A 14285-nucleotide genomic window follows, 5' to 3' on the forward strand; every position below is an offset into this window, starting at 1 on the left:
ATTGCTTGAACCCAGGAGGCAAAGGTTACAGTGAGCTGAGATCGTGCCACTGCATGCCGGCCTGGCGAGAGAGTGAGACTTCATCTCAAAAAAAAAAAAAAAAAAGTAGCCTGGTTGGTGGTGGACACCTGTAATCCTAGCTACTTAGGAGGCTGAGGCAGGAGAATTGCTTGAACCCAAGAGGCGGAGGTTAGAGTGAGCAGAGATGGCACCACTGCACTCCAGCCTCAGTGACAGAACCAGACTTTGTGTAGGAAAAAAAAAAAATTACATAGTCTCAAATCAAAGTCATAATTCTTTTTTTTTGAGATGGAGTTTCACTCTTGTTGCCCAGGCTAGAGTGCAATGTTGCAATCTCGGCTCACCGCAACCTCCGCCTGCCAGGTTCAAGTGATTCTCCTGTCTCAGACTCCTGAGTAGCTGGGATTACAGGCATGTGCCACCATGCCTGGCTAATTTTGTATTTTTAGTAGAGATTGCATTTCTCCATGTTGGTTAGGCTGGTCTTGAACCGCGGACCTCAGGCGATTCACCCACCTAGGCCTCCCAAAGTGTTGGGATTACAGGCATGAGCCACTGCACCAGCCAAAGTCATAATTCTTATCTTCAATTCAGTCAGATTCCACACTTTCTCTCTATCATCAAATACTGGAGATAAGAATTATCCTCCTGCCGGGCGCGGTGGCTCAAGCCTATAATCCCAGCACTTTGGGAGGCCGAGGCGGGTGGATCACGAGGTCAAGAGATCGAGACCATCCTGGTCAACATGGTGAAACCCTGTCTCTACTAAAAATACAAAAAATTAGCTGGGCATGGTGGCGCGTGCCTGTAATCCCAGCTACTCAGGAGGCTGAGGCAGGAGAATTGCCTGAACCCAGGAGGCGGAGGTTGCGATGAGCCGAGATCGCATCATTGCACTCCAGCCTGGGTAACAAGAGCGAAACTCCGTCTCAAAAAAAAAAAAGAATTATCCCCTATATGTCAATGGTTAATCAACATACTTTTCCTCTAAAATATATCACCCCTTTCCTCTTCACTCTTACTGCCACTGTCCTATTCTGCTTCCTCATTACGGCAAACATATACTGAGAGCTAGGAAGGTACCTAGGACTGTGTTTAATGGTTTATGAGCTGGGCACGGTATCATATGTATATAGTTCCAGCTACTCAGGAGGCGGGGTAGAAGGACTACTGGAGCTCAAGAGTTTGAATCCAGCCTGGGCAACACAGTAAGACTCCATTTCTTAAAAAAAATACCCCCAAACAAAAAAAGCCAAAACTTCACACTGTTTATGAACACTGTCTCATATAATCCCCACAAACCCTCCATAGAGAAGGTAAGGTATGACTTTTATTAGTTGCATTAAATAACATTCCTCAGGTCTCATGAATAGTAAAAGGGTGTAAACCAACCAAGGCACACAAAACTCTAAATTTAATTCACTTTCTGTTACTCTATTCCACCCATCCATTAGTGTTTATACATCTTTTTATGCAACTTCTTCAAGAAAAATATAACCTATTTAACTGCACCCTCCAAAGGAAGTGATGTATATATACTTTAAAGCCTATGCTTTAGAGAAATCAAAGCATGACAGTACCTATTAAGGCAGTCATCGACGCAGCCCTTCCTCGTGTCATCATCTGGCTTCTTACAGTTACAGGTGGTAGCTTCATAACCAGAAAGGGGTTTGACATCAACGTAGACATCTTGAGAAGACAGCAAAGAATAGTTTGTGAACATACAGGATAATTTTTCAAGTGCTAGGCTAAGAAAAACATTGAGGTGTAGAGGCAGAAAAAATAGCTCCCAAGTTACTCACTTGAACGAATTTTCTTATATAGTGGGACATCTGGTTTTTTGTATAGCTAGAAGAAAATAAGAAAAATCTTAATTTAGCATTTAACATAAAATGCCAGACAGCAGCATCAATCACTAAAAATACAGGAAATTATCTATGCGCTCTGCTCATCTGGAAATATTTACAAGACATTTAGGGTTGGATACATTTGAGGGAAACTCCTGGTGTGATCTCTTTTCACTCTGAAATAAAAGGTGAAAGAATAAGATTCAACAGAAGAAGCACTAAATAGTTTATAGAAGTGGAATTACATGTTTCTTCGGCATGTTGTTTGACAGACTTAAATGAAAATCGCACTGGAGACCAAAGCTATTCATTTGGACAAATTAAGGTTCTATTTGCTTCTATCAAAAGAAAGGAAAACAACATGCATAGGGCTTATTTAGATGTCTGGGTGGGTACATGAAATTAAAAAGATGAGTACTCTGGCTTTTCAGGTTGAAAATTGTAAGACAATATTTCAAATTTTAATTAAGGCAATTAATTTAGTGAATACAGGAGAGAGGGCAGGCACACAAAATGGAGTTCTCATTATAATCAAGAAGACATTAGAAAGAAAAAAAAATAATACATTAGAAGAGAAGCAATTTTCCAGCTTTTTGCCATAAGGGACTGTACAATACAAACAGCACCTTGCACTAAGCTAGACTGTTTATTAATCTATTGGAATAATCCCACCATGATTTTTCAGTCAGTATGTTCAAAGCATTCTCTCCTTCATTGTTAAAAACTCTGAGATAAATGCCTAACATATCAATACTCTCAGAATTCAAGAGAGGCCATTGGAGAAGAGAATACAGAGGGGAATGTCAATTTTGGCTTTCCAAAGTTAGCCTTTGGTAGAATTTTGGCAGAACTCAGGAAATCTATTCATCTCAACTGCATGACTATTTTTATTTCTCAATATGGGACCTGGGGGCTATAAGCTAATACAAAAATCACTGGGGGAAACTAACAGCTTCTTCCTATTTTTAGTTACCAAAATATTTAAAGATCTTTTAAAAGTACAAGAGTGTTAAACATTTCCCGGCTTCCTTTGGTAAAAGAATCTCTTTTGCATGTGAAAAATAAATTTCAAACTGATGAGAAGGAGCCAACAAAAATAAAGTCTAAAATTTCTTAGTGCTGCTGGCAGTACATCTAAATTCTCCTGAGACCTGCATCAAATAGAATTCTTACAGAACATAATCTTTGCTACCAAAATAAAAGTCCAGAATAACAAAAGCAGGCTGCCTAGGAAAGCAGGAACTTACTACTATTTTGTAGTAAGAGTAAAGGCAAATAGGTCATATTAAATATGGATGCGAATTCATTTTTCTCAGTTCTAACCTTCACAGGGACACTTCTGAATACCTCCTAAGATGAAAACATGACAAGGAGGAAGAAAAACACTTGCATTTCCACCCCTCTCCCTTCACTACTTAAGAATAAAATCTGATAAAATTGTCTGTCTGTACCTGATTGTGTTTCCACTGCCAAAGGATATCATAAGGAAGCTGGAAGTCAATTCTCTTTTGTCTTAGATACTTTCCTGAAACAAAAAACACTATCAATTTCAATAGCTATTCTGATATTTGCTTATACAAAGGGGTCACACAGCTACAAGAACTAATATGTACTGACTACAAAAATAAAGATTTAATTCTTTAAGGATTTTTCCACCACAAATTTTTAATTTTAGCTATTCTTTCCCACCATACTCCACGTTACATATGCTAAAGATATATTTTAAGTATAATACTAGTTTATATAAAACAACAAATATAGCAAAACTACAACCAAAAACGCACAGGTCATTATGAAGTTTATTAAATATTTTTTGATTATTAAAGTGATTCTTCCGCTGCAGCCTCCCAAGTAGCTGGGATTACAGGCACCTGCCACCACACCAGGATAATTTTCCATACTATTTTTTTATAAGTAGGGACAAGGTTTCTCCATGTTGGTCAGGCTGGTCTCAAACTCCCAACTGCCTTGGCCTCCTAAAGTGCTGGGATTATAGGAGTGAGCCACTGCACCCGGCCAAAAGAATTAAATTCTTTTTTTTTTTTTTTGAGGTAGAGTCTTGCTCTGTGGCCCAGGCTGGAGTGCACTGGCGCTATCTCAGCTCACTCCAACATCTGCCTCCCAGATTCAAGCAATTCTCCTGCCTCAGCCTCCCGAGTAGCTGGATTATAGGCATGCGCTACCACGCCTGGCTAATTTTGTATTTTTAGTAGAGATGGGGTTGCTCTATGTTGGTCAGGTTGGTAAGAAGGAAATTCTTATACATATAGTCACGTGCAGATGTTTTAGTCAACAATGGACTGCATATATGATGGTTGTCCCAGAAGGTAAGAAGAGAGCTGAAAAATTTCTCCTAGCTGTTTTAACTTTGCAGTGCAAAGTGTTAATCATGTGTTTGCGGTGATGCTGCTTGTATACTCTCCCGCTGCCAGTCGTATACAAACATAGCAGACACAATTACGTATAATACATAATACTTGATAAAATGGCTATGTTATTGGTTTATATAATTACTATACCATACTTTCTATTATTATTTTAGAGTGTACTCCTGCTTATTAAAAAACAGCCTTGGCTGGGCACAGTGGCTCATGCCTGTAATCCCAACACTTTGGGATGCCAAAGCAGGTGGATCACTTGAGGTCAGGAGTTCAACACCAGCCTGGCCAACATGGTGAAACCCCGTCTCTACTAAAAATACAAAAATTAGCTGGATGTGGTGGCACACGCCTATAATCCCAGCTACTCAGGAGGCTGAAGTAGGAGAAAGGCTTGAACCTAGGAGGGGGCAGGGGAAGGGGAAGGTTGCAGTGCGCCAGGATCACACATTGCACTCCAGCCTAGGCAACAGAGAGAGACATTGTCTCAAAAAAGAAGGAGAAAAAAATAAAAACAAAACAAAACAAAACAGCCTTGCCAGGAGCAGTGGCTCACACCTGTAATTCCAGCACTTTGGGAGGCCGAGGTGGGTGGATCACTTGAGGTCAGGAGTTCCACAACAGCCTGGCCAAAATGGTGATACAAAAATTAGCTAGATGTGTTGGCGTGCACCTGTAGTCCCAGCTACTCAAGAGGCTAAGGCAGGAGAATCACTTGAACCGGGGGGCAGAGGTTGCAGTGCCATTACACTCCAGCGGGCAACAGCGCAGACTCTGTCTCAAAAAAATCAAAACAAAAAAACCAGCCTCAGACAGATCCTTCAGGAGATATTCCAGAAGACATATTACCATAGCAGATGAGTGTTACTGGCTCCATGAGTGTTACTGGCCCTGAAGACCCTTCAGTAAAACAAGACATAGAGGGAGAAGACCATGATATTGATCCTGCCTCTTGGTAGGCCTAGGCTAATGTGGGTTTGTGTCTTAGCTTTCTCTGTTTTTTTTTTTTTGGTCACCAGGCTGAAGTAAAGTAGCAGGATCATGGCTCACTGCTGCCTCGACCTCCCTAACTAAAGCGATCCTCTCACCTCTGCCTGCCAAGTTGCTGGGACTACAGGCACATGCCACCAGGTCCAGCTAATTTTTTATCTTTTGTAGACAGAGTCTTGCCATGTTGCCCAGGCTGGTCTTGAACTCCTGGGCTCAAGCAATCTGCCTACTCGGGCCTCTATAAGTGTTGGAATTACAGACATGAGCCACCATGCCCAGCCCTGTTTGCACTGTTAACTAAAAAAGTTTAAAAATAACAAGAAAATGTTAAAAATAAAGCTTATAGAATAAGGATGTAAAGGAAATATTTTTTGTACAGCTGTACAGTGTGTTTATGTTTAAAGTTAAATTTATTATGAGAGTCAAAAACTTTATGAAGTAAAAAAGCTACAGAAAGCTAAGATTAATTTACTATTGAGAAAAAAAATTAAAAATAAATTTAGGGTAGCCTAAGTGTGCAATGTGTATAAAATCTACAGTAGTATAGAGTAATGTCCTAGGCCTTCACATTCACTCTCCACTCACTCACTGACCCACTGAGAGGAACTTACGGTCCTGTAGGCTCCATTCATGGTAGTGTCCCACAGTTTTTATCCTTTTGTATTTTTACTGTACCTTTTCTACATTTAGATATGCAAATACTTACCACTGTGTACAACTGACTACTGTATTCAGCACAGTAACATGATATACAGGTTTGTAGCTTAGGAGCAAGAGGCTATATCATACAGCTTGGTTAGGCTATACTATTAAGGTTTACATTCTGTGTTTGCATAATGATAAAATTGCCTCACGATGCATTTCTAAGAACCTGTCCCCATCGTTAAGCAACACATGATGGTACTACAACATGGACGAACCTTAAAGACATTATGCTAAGTGAATTAAGGCAGACATAAAAGAACAAATATTATACAATCCCATTTTCAAATATATAGACAATGATTACCAGGGGTTGAGGGGAAGACAGAATGGAGAGTTACAGATTAATGGGTACAGAGTTATAGTAAGAGATGATGAAAAAGTTCCAGAGATGGGCTGGACACGGTGGCTCACCCTGGTGGGAGGTGAGCTAAGACAGGTGGATCACGCAGGCTGGGAGATCAAGACCATGCTGGCCAACATGTTGAAACGCCATCGCTACTAAAAATATAAAAATTAGCTGGGCATGGCGGCATGCACCTGTAGTCCCAGCTACTGAGGAGGCTGAGGCAGGAGAATTGCTTGAACCCAGGAGGTGGAGGCTGCAGTGAGCTGAGATCATGATGTCACTGGACTCCAGCCTGGGAGACAGAGCAAGACTCTGACTCAAAGAAAAAAAAAAAAGTTCTGGAGATAGATGAACAGCAGTGATGGTCATACAACAACGTGAATGTACTTAATGACACTGAATTGTCTACTTAAAAATGATCAAAATGCAAATTTTGTTATGCATATTTTATTGGAAGTTAAAAAAATAGATACTTTAAAAGAGTAAATTGGATGGTCTCTGAATTCTCTTATATAAAGTTGTTAAATACAGCAGTGTTAAAACTTTTTGCTTCAATGATTTAAACATAACTTAGAAAAAACTCAAGAGAAGGAAAGCCTGTTGTATATATAGCCATGCTTTTGCTTACTGTATTCTTCCTAATGTTCAAAAGTGTCTTTTTTAAAAAATTGTTTCCTTTCTGTTCACAGAACTTTGTTTACCCATAGAGTACATCTGCTGGCAACAAACTCTTTTAGTTTTCCTTAATCTAAGAATGCCTTCATTTCTTAATTCCTGACAGATATTTTCGTTGGTTAGAAAATTCTGAGTTGACAATTCTTTGCTTTCAGGATGTGAAAAATGTTGTATTATTTCCATTTGGACTCCATAGATTCAGATAAGAAATCTACTGTCATTTGAATTGTTTTATCCCTATAGGTAAGGGGTAATTTCTCTGTCATTGCTTTAAAATTGGCCAGGCACGGTGGCTCACACCTGTAATCCCAGCACTTCAGAAGGCCAACGCGGACAGAAAACGGAGGTCAGGAGATGGAGATCATCCTGGCTAACACGGTGAAACCCAGTCTCTACCAAAAATACAAAAAATTAGCCAGGTGTGGTGGCATGCCACTGTAGTCCCAGCTACTCCGGAGGCTGAGGCAGGAAAATTTCTTCTGGGAGGCGGAAGTTGCAGTGAGCTGAGATCCTGCCACCGTACTCCAGCCTGGGTGACAGAGAGAGACTCCGTTAAAAAAAAAAAAAAAAAAAAATTAAAAAATTTTTTTAAATTTCTGAGACTCGTTCTTCTGAGTAGTTGAAATGACAGGCATGTGCCACCACATGTGGCTAATTGTTTTTGTATTTTTTGTAGACATGGTGTTTCACCATGTTGCCAAGGGTGGTCTCAAACTTTTGAGCTCAAGCAATCTGCCCACCAAAGTACTTGGGATTACAGATTACAGGCTCAACCCGATATATCTCGCCCAGCCTAAAATTGTTTTGTTAGTGTTCTGAAATTTGATTATGTGTCTTGGCATATATTTGTTTTTATGTGTCTTGGCATATATTTGTTTGAGTTTATCCTGTTTGGAGTTTGCTAATCTTCTTAAATACAGAGATTTCTGTCTCCTGCCAAATTTGGTAAGTTTCCAGTCATTATTTACTGAGGCACCTTTCATCTATGCCCTCTTTTCCCATATCCTTCCATGACTCTCATAACACATATTTGCTTTTTTCGTCATATTCTCACAAGCTCCTCAGTGTTTTTTTTTTAAAGTCAATTTTCTGGCCAGGCACGGTGGCTCATGCCTATAATCCCAGCACTTTGGGAGGTCGAGGCGGGTGGATCACGAGGTCAAGAGATCAAGATCATCCTGGTCAACAAGGTGAAACCCCGTCTCTACTAAAAATACAAAAATTAGCTGAGCATGGTGGTGTGCGCCTGTAATCCCAGCTACTTGGGAGGCTGAGGCAGGAGAACTGCTTGAACCCAGGAGGCAGAGGTTGCGGTGAGCCGAGATCGCGCCATTGCACTCCAGTCTGGGTAATAACAGCAAAACTCCATCTCAAAAAAAAAAAAAAAAAAAGTCAATTTTCTATTTTCTTGTGTACACTAAGTAATTAGTATTATTCTATCTTCTAGCTCATAGATTATTTCCTCTGTCCCATTCATTCTGCTGTTTAAGTCCATCTCTGAATGTAATTTTTTTTTTTTTTTTGGTTAAATTTCTCTCATGAAATCTCTGAGCTTTTAATTTCAGTTACTGAGTCAGTTATAAAAATTCTAATTAAAAAAAATTATTGGCCAGGTGCAGTGGCTCACGCCTGTAATCCCAGCACTTTGGGAAGTGCGGCAGGTGGATCACTTGAGGTCAGGAGTTCGAGACCAGCCTGGCCAACATGGTGAATCCTCTGTCTCTATTAAAAAAATAAAAAATTTGCCAGGTGCCATGGGTAATCCCAGCACTTTAGGAGGCCAAGGCGGGTGGATCATGAGGTCAAGAGATCGGGACCATCCTGGCCAACATGATGAAACCTTGTCTCCACTAAAAATATAAAAATTAGCCGGGTGTGGTGATGCACACCTGTAGTCCCAGCTACTCTGGAGGCTGAGGCAGAAGAATCGCTTGAACCCGGGAGGCAGAGGTTGCAGTCAGCCGAGATTGCACCACTGCACTCAAGCCTGGCGACAAGAGTGAGACTCCGTCTCAAAACAAAACAAAACAAAACAAAAGGCCAGGTGTGGTGGCGCATGCCTGTAAGCCCAGCTACCAGCTACTCGGGAGGCTGAGGCAGGAGAATCACTTGAACCTAGGAGGTGGAGGCTACAGTGTGCAGAGATTGTGCCACTGCACTCCAGACTGGACAACTGAGCAAGATCCTGTCTCAAAAACAAAAAAAGTCAATAAACAAAATAAAATAAAAATATGAAAATTATCTTCTTCTATTTGTTGATTTGTTTCAAGCATGTTCACAATTGCTCACTAAGGCATTTTTATCAAGACTGCTTTTAAATCTGCCAGATAATTCTAACATCTTGGTGTGGACATATATTATCTTCCCAAATTGCTGGGATTACAGGCATAAGCCACCATGCTTGGCAAATGACATGTGACTTTAAATTCAAAGTTAAACACTTTTGTATCATTATAAAGTTCTAGATTTTATGAAATTTTTATTGTAGCTGGCTTTTCTGAAACTGCTCCAGCAGAAAAGGGATAAAGTTGCCTCATTATTGCCAGCTGTAAGTAAAAGTCTAAGTTGCCTACTAGGCCTCCACTGAAACCTGAGTGTTGGAGAATGAAGAAGCTCCCCATTACTGCTAGAGAATGGTTAGAATTCCAATTCCCTAAGGGGTCTTCACTGACATTGCGGTGGGGTTGCTACGTTACTGCTAGGTGTTGGTAGAAGTCTGACTCTACTAGACCTCCTCTGACACCATGGCAGTGGAGGGAGGGACACTCTATTGCCCAGGCTAGAGTGCAGTGGTGTGATCTTGGCTCAGGGCAACCTCTGCTGCCTAGATTCAAGCAATTCTCCTGCCTCAGCCTCCCAAGTAGCTGGAATTACAGGCATGCACCACCATGCCCCCGCTAATTTTTGTATTTTTTTTTTTTTAGTAGAGACGGGGTTTCACCATGTTGGCCAGGCTGGTCTCAAACTGTTGACCTCAAGTGATCCGCCTGCTTTGGCCTCGCAAAGTGCTGGGATTACAGGCATGAGCCACTGCACCAGCCTTGCCCGCTTTTTAATGGGTTTTTTTCTTGTATACTTAAGTTCCATATAGATCTGGCTATTAGACCTTTGTCAGATGCAGTTTGCAAAAATTTCCCCAATTCTCTAGGTTGTCTGTTTACTCTGTTGATAGTTTCTTTTGCCGTGCAGAAGCTATTTGTACGTTTTTGTTTGTGTTTCAATTGCTTTTGGCATCATCATGAAATCTTTGCCTGTGCCTATGTCCTGAATGGTACTGCCTAGGTTGTCTTCCATGGTTTTTATAGTTTTGAGTTTTACTTTTTTTTTTTTTTTGAGACAGTTTTGCTGTGTCGTCCAGACTGGAGTGCAGTGATCTCAGCTCAATGCAACCTCCGCCTCCAGGGTTCAAGCGATTCTCATGCCTCAGCCTCTTGAATGGCTGGGATTACAGGCATGCACCACCACACCCAGCTAATTTTTGCATTTTTAGTAGAGATGGGGTTTTGCCATGTTGGCCAGGCTGGTCTTGAACTCCTGGCCTCAAGTAATCCACGCATCTCAGCCTCCCAAAGTTCTGGGATTACAGGTGTGAGCCACCATGCCTGGCCTATATTGAAGTCTTTAATCCATCTTGAGTTGATTTTTGTATATGCTGTACGGAAGGAGTTTCAATCTTTTGGATATGGCTAGCTAGTTATCCCAAAACCATTTACTGAATAGGGAATCCTTTCCCCATTGCTTGTTTTTGTCAGGTTTGTCAAAGATCACATAGCTGTAGGTATACAGTCTTATTTATTTCTGGGTTCTCTATTCTGTTTCACTGTCTATGTGTCTGTTCTTGTATCAGTGCCATGCTGTTTTGATTACTGTAGCCCCGTAGTATAGTTTGAAGTCAGGTAGTGTGATGCCTTCAGCTTTGTTCTTTTTTTGTGTAGGATTGCCTTGGCTATTCAGGCTCTTTTTTGATCCCATATGAATGTTAAAATAGTTTTTTTTTCTAGTTCTATGAAAAATGTCAATGGTAGTTTAATGGAAATAGCATTGAATCTATAAATTGCTTCGGGCAATATGGCCATTTTAACGATATTAATTCTTCCAATTCATGAGCATGGAATGTTTTTCCATTTGAATTTTTGCTGATGCTTAAGCAAACACTCTCCAATGGGTGTTTGCTGATGTAAGTTTGAGTGGAGTGTGAAAGCTGATTAGACAAAATGGAATCATTCATGCCATACTCAACTTAAATGGAGTCAGGAGGCCATGGGGAAGGACACTAAGGTCTCTGATCCAGGAACTGATTTTTTAATTCAACAGAAAATCAACAAAGATCTAACTAAGACTATGTCTTACCTAGTAACAGCTGCCACTCACCAATGACAACTGCACCAGTGATCTTTTTCTTTTTTTTGAGACAGGATCTCACTCTGTCATTCAGGCTGGAGTGCAATAGCACAATCTTATCTCACTGGAGCCTCAACCTCCCAGGCTCAGGTGATCCTCCTGCTTTGGGCTCCCAAGAACCTGTCACCGTGCCTGGCTAATTTTTTTTTTTCTTTTTAAATTTTTGTAGACATAGGTTTTCATCATGTTGTCCAGGCTGGTCTCAAATTCCTTAGCTCAAGCAATCCAGCAGCCTCAGCCTCCCAAAGTGCTGGGATTATAGGTATGAGCCACTGTGCCTGACTGACCTTTCAACCTTCCTCTTTTGCCCAGTACAACCCCAGCCTTTACCTTTGTTTTTCAGACACACTTAGGGACTTCCCTGGTCTGTGTCCTAAATTGCAATTTTTTTAAAAATAGAAACAGGGACTTGATACATCACCCAGCCTGGAGTGCACTAGTGCAATCACAGCTCACTGCAGCCTTGATCTCCTGGGTTCAAGTTATCCTCCTGCCTCAGCCTCCTGAGTAGCTACGATGACAGGCATGCACCACCACACCTGGCAAATGTTGTTATTGTTTTATAGAGACAGCTTCTCGCTACATTGCCTAAGTTACTCTCAAACCCCTGGCCTCAAGCAATCTTCTCTCCTCGGCCTCCCAAAGTGCTAGGATTACAGGCATGAGCCACCATTCCTGGCCTAATTCTTTTTTTTTTTTTTTTTTGAGAGAGACGGAGTCTTGCTCTGTCATTCAGGCTGGAGTGCGATGGTGCGATCTTGGCTCACTGCAGCCTCTGCCTCCTGGGTTCAAGCAATCTTCCTGTCTCAGCCTCCCGAGTAACTGGGATTACAGGCGTCCACCATCACTTCTAATTTTTTTCTATTTTTAGTAGAGACCATGTTGAATAGGCTGGTCTCGAACTTCTGACTTCAAGTGATCCACCTGCCTCGGCCTCCCAAAGTGTTGGGATTACAGGCGTCAGCCACCATGCCCAGCCTAATTATTGTATATTGTTCTGAAATAAACCCTTTACTTGGAGATATATATCTCCATGCATTTTTATTTAAGGCTGGGAATACAAGCACATGCCACCACACCTGGCTAATTTTTGCATTTTTGGTAGATGTGGGGTTTTGCCATGTGGCCAGGCTGGTCTTGAACTCCTGATCTCAGGTGATCCACCCGCCCTGGCATCCCAAAGTGCTGGCATTACAGGTGTGAGTCTCACACCTGGCCAACAATTTATATTCATATACTTTCAAGTTCAACTGAAACTTCTGCCACTTTCAATCTGTTATTAAACCTTCGCTTTGTGTTTTAAAATTTCAGACATATATGTTTTAGTTCTGGGACTTTCATTTGTCTACCGTTCATTTTTTTTTTTATCCTTTTTATTTTTAAATTTTTTATCTTAGACTCAGACCCAGGAGATGTCTACTGTTCATTTTTAAATTTTTATATTTCCATTTTTAAGTTAAGATTTATCTGTTTATTCATTATAAGCATATTTTCCCTTACACCCTTGAACACAGTTATAATGACGACTTTCAAATCCTTGTCTGCTATTTTCGGCATCTGGATGATCTTGGAAATTGACAGTATTGACTGTCTCTCTCTTAATTTGAGTCATATTTTCACGTTTATTAATGTGTAGTAATTTTGAATTGAATCATGGACATTATAAATACTACGTTGCAGAGATTCTCAATTGTGTTATTATCCTATGAAAAGAACTGGTTTCATCTAGGCAAGGTGGCTCATGCCTGTAATCCCAGCACTTTGGGAGGCTGAGGTGGGCAAATTGCTTGAGCTCAGGAGTTTGAGACTAGCCTGAGCAAAATGGTGAAACCCTATATTTACCAAAATTACAAAAAATTAGCCAGGTGTGGTGGTGTGTGCCTGTGGCCCTAGCTACTTGGGAGGCTGAAATGGGAGGATCACTTGAGTCTAGGAGGCTGAGGCTGCAGTGAGCTGAGATTGCACTACTGCACGTCAGCCTGGGCAACACAATGAGACCCCATCTCAAAAAAGAAAGGAAGGAAAGGAAGGAAAGAAGGAAAAGAAAGAGAAAAGAAAAGAAAGAAAAGTTTTTCTTTGCATTAGCAAGCAGTTACTGTGGGTGAACTAAAATCTGTCTATCTTCCATCTATCTTCCATGGGGCAGGCAGCAGCTAAAATCTCTAATTAGTATCTTTAGTCTCAACCAATTTTACTGGATTCTGGCTGTATATACATAGTTTAGAGGTCAGTTACCTAGATATGTGGCTTGAGTTTATATGCAAAATTTACAGTTTCCCCATCAGAATTTTCTTCCTCATTTTCTTGCTGCTGTAGTTGTCCCGAAACATGACCCTTAAATAATCAGTAAGATTCAAGGTTTCTAAGTGCTTACTTGCATTTAGTAATGCAACTGGGACCTGGCCACAGACAAAGAGATATACAAGTGGGAAATGCAACCAGTGTGCTTCTCCTCTTCTAATTATTGATTATTTTTCAGTTTGTGCCTCCTTCTGGTTGCTCTCCAGTGACTTAAATTTACTATATTTTGTCCAGTTGATAAATTATTTATTTATTTATTTAGAGACAGTTTTGCTCTGTTGCCCAAGCTGGAGTGCAGTGCAGTGGCATGATATCAGCTCTATCCTACCTCTGCCTCCCAGATTTAAGAGATTCTCATGCCTCAGCCTCCTTAGTAGCTGGGATTACAGGCGTGCACCATTATGTCTAGTTAATTTTTGTATTTTTAGTGGAGATGGGGTTTCACCACGTTGGCCAGACTGGTCATGAACTCCTGACCTCAGGAGATCCACCTGCCTCAACCTCCCAAAGTGCCGGGATTAGAGGTGGCTAACTGTTATTCCTGGGAGGGTTAGCTTGATATAATCTACTCTTTCAATAACAAAAGTAGACTTCCTAGTCTTTTTTTCTTTTCTTTTCTTT

General features: G+C 40.9%; 1 protein-coding gene across 3 annotated transcripts in view; it reads right to left on the reverse strand.

The window, feature by feature from the left end:
- ASH1L (ASH1 like histone lysine methyltransferase) overlaps nucleotides 1-14285 on the reverse strand; it is a 238891-nt gene that overhangs the window by 36355 nt on the left and 188251 nt on the right. For all 3 annotated transcript variants that reach the window (XM_021667330.2, XM_012449852.2, XM_012449853.2), the window contains 3 exons: nucleotides 3320-3393; nucleotides 1824-1869; nucleotides 1602-1710 (listed from right to left, as the gene is read on the reverse strand). In XM_021667330.2, the coding sequence (XP_021523005.1) occupies nucleotides 1602-1710; nucleotides 1824-1869; nucleotides 3320-3393 (229 nt within the window). The remainder of the gene's footprint in view (nucleotides 1-1601; nucleotides 1711-1823; nucleotides 1870-3319; nucleotides 3394-14285) is intronic.

The sequence above is a fragment of the Aotus nancymaae genome, unplaced genomic scaffold (genome assembly GCF_030222135.1).
Source record: "Aotus nancymaae isolate 86718 unplaced genomic scaffold, 86718_ANA_hifiasm-v0.15.2.pri h1tg000108l, whole genome shotgun sequence".
NCBI classification, from domain to species: domain Eukaryota; kingdom Metazoa; phylum Chordata; class Mammalia; order Primates; family Aotidae; genus Aotus; species Aotus nancymaae.